Source organism: Papaver somniferum, unplaced genomic scaffold (assembly GCF_003573695.1).
Source record: "Papaver somniferum cultivar HN1 unplaced genomic scaffold, ASM357369v1 unplaced-scaffold_29, whole genome shotgun sequence".
Lineage (NCBI taxonomy): Eukaryota > Viridiplantae > Streptophyta > Magnoliopsida > Ranunculales > Papaveraceae > Papaver > Papaver somniferum.
In genome coordinates, this window is record NW_020639929.1 from 2,904,412 (window position 1) to 2,906,913 (window position 2,502).

The window sequence follows — 2,502 nt, forward strand, 5'->3', positions numbered from 1 at the left end:
GAATCTTTTCATTTCTGTAAGTTGATATGAGTAATTACATGTTGGCATCCTCATCATAGAAAGATTCCGTGGATTGATGTTCGAAATTGTATGAAGTGTGCGAATTAATTTTTATACGTTGTTTTACAAAGAGAGACTGCGTCTTCATTCCTCTTTGTTCTTCCAAACAGTGTGAAAGGCAACGGTTCATTCCGGCCTATTATGAAAGGGTGTGCAGGGTCATGGTGATGACATGTCTAGGAATGCTGACATGGCTTCATTAGATAGCAGAGTGATTGTAGTTACGCCATGTCGCATCTTTGTAATTTTAGGAAATAGTGAAGCCGATATAATAAGGCCTAGTTATTTCCTTCGGCTACGTTAGATATATTGGTTCCTGACTCCTCTTCCCGCCCCTCTCTCAGTCACGGCAAATATTTTTCTAGGGTTTTCCAATCTCTTCACTGTTGGCGATGGTTTCTTCTACTTCATTAACAGATGATATCTTGATTGAGATCTTTGCTCATCTCCCTCTGAACTCGATCTACAAGTCTAATTGTTTATCCAAGGCATGGTTATCTAACCTCTCAAACCCTAATTTCTTTATCAAGTGGTTTCAGCTCAATTACAAGTCTCTCCCATGGATACACTATCATATGATTACTCAAGAAGATGCTGATAAAGCAAAACCTTGGAGATTTAGAACAGGATATCATGAATTGCATTCAGATTTCATGTCTAGAAACGAACATTTGTTTAATTTTAAGTTTATTAAAAATCAAAAACCAGCTTATCTATGCCTCTTAGGTTCTAGTAATGGTTTGGTACTTTGTGATTCCTGGTCAGATGGTCAGGAGAGGTATCTTGTTTGTAATCCACTAACTCAAAAATGGGTTTACCTTCCTTCATCACCGTGTCCCCGGGCTAACGGGGAAATTACTGGATATTTTTGCGAGTATTCATCATCATTCACAAGTCGTTTTAGGGTTGTATGTATCCCCAAATTTGATGAGCCTTCAAAGATATTTAATGTTAATGTTTTTTGTTCTGATCTGGGTGAATGGAAAAGTTTTCAAGTTTCATGTGATGAAAATGTCGTGTGGGGATGGTGTGATTGGGAAAAGGTTGTTATCCATAAGGGTGTTTTATTATGGATTGAAGAGGGGAATAGAATGATAGTTTACGATCTCAATCAGAAAACCCAAAGTAATGGACATCGATGTAGTTTGATTAATTTGCCAGATGTAAGGTATGATGATGCTGAGTATGGTAACAATTGTCGAATTGGGGAGTCTGAAGGCTGGGTCTGCTACGCTAAAGTTAGATGGACAGACAGGGCAGTGACTATGAATGTATGGGTGCTCGATGGGGTCAAGTGGCAAATATTGCACTTTGATATTTCGATTTCGATAGACAATATCGTAACAGAACTGTCTTCTGAGAGAGGTAGAGCTGTAAGAATCCAAGTCTTAGGTTTCAGTCCAGTAGACCGTAATATTGTTTTCCTCAGTTGGAAGCATTGGGTTTGGGGGTTGAATATCCAAACGAGAAGCTTTGAAGAGCTTTGCGTGGATATCGGACATTTATACAGAAATGGGAGGTTAGGGCCGTTTGTGCTAAAGCCGATGCCAACAGTACTTCCAGCGCCATCTTGGAATGCGCTTTCAAGTGATCTTTGCATTTCAAACTGAGGTATTCATTTGTTTCTTTTTAGCTATTTTTAATTTTCCTAATTGTGTGCTCAAGAACTCAACGACAGACCCTATGCCTTAGATGCACTAAATTTCCTTTTAAATCCAAGGATATCAAGATTAATTTTTGTTTTTTAGGCTTAATGTTCTTAATTTGGCGGGTTTAGGGAAGTAATTAACTCTCTTACTTCTTATCAAGAAACTTCCAGTCTATTTTATCACAGAAAACAATTGTATTTGATGTCTGTTTATCTGTTAACTTTTGCAGTACACTGTTTCTGTGATCGGTTTCTTCTATCTTTAGAATTTTGTTTAGTCTTGTTAGGACAACTGTTTGAGTATGTGCACACACTGTTTTACGTATGTGCACATGATGTGCACACTGTTAGAGCTTTCCATCCTTGAGTATATTTGCATATATTCTGTTATTAACCTTAGAAGATTCTTTCCTATAATGTAGCCTGTAACCCTAATGTACATGAATAAAAAGAATTCATTTTGGTGTTTCTCATCATCGATTGAGAACCCATCTAAAGCTGTGCTCCAACTTGGTATCAGCCTCTCCTCGATCCAATGGCCACTTCTTCCACTTCTGACTCCATCTCTTTATCTGCATCCGTTTCTCTTAACTCTTCTTTCAAAACGGCCATGACAGTCTTGCAGAATGCTATCACCATTAAGCTTGACTCTATGAATCTGTTGCTTTGGAAAGCACAGTTTGAACCCTATCTTCAAGGGTATGCTCTTGAACACTATTTTACGGGATCTCAAGCATCTCCACCGAAAGTTCTCAACAATGCTCCTAACCCTGCCTATATCAGCTGGGTACGTG

General features: G+C 38.4%; 1 protein-coding gene across 1 annotated transcript; it reads left to right on the top strand.

Moving 5' to 3' along the window:
• Positions 1 to 452: 452 nt before the first annotated feature.
• LOC113341414 (F-box protein At5g07610-like) lies at positions 453 to 1,670 on the top strand. Its single transcript, XM_026586298.1, has one exon. The coding sequence runs from the start codon at positions 453 to 455 to the stop codon at positions 1,668 to 1,670; it is 1,218 nt and encodes a 405-aa protein (XP_026442083.1).
• The last annotated feature ends 832 nt before the right edge of the window (positions 1,671 to 2,502 follow it).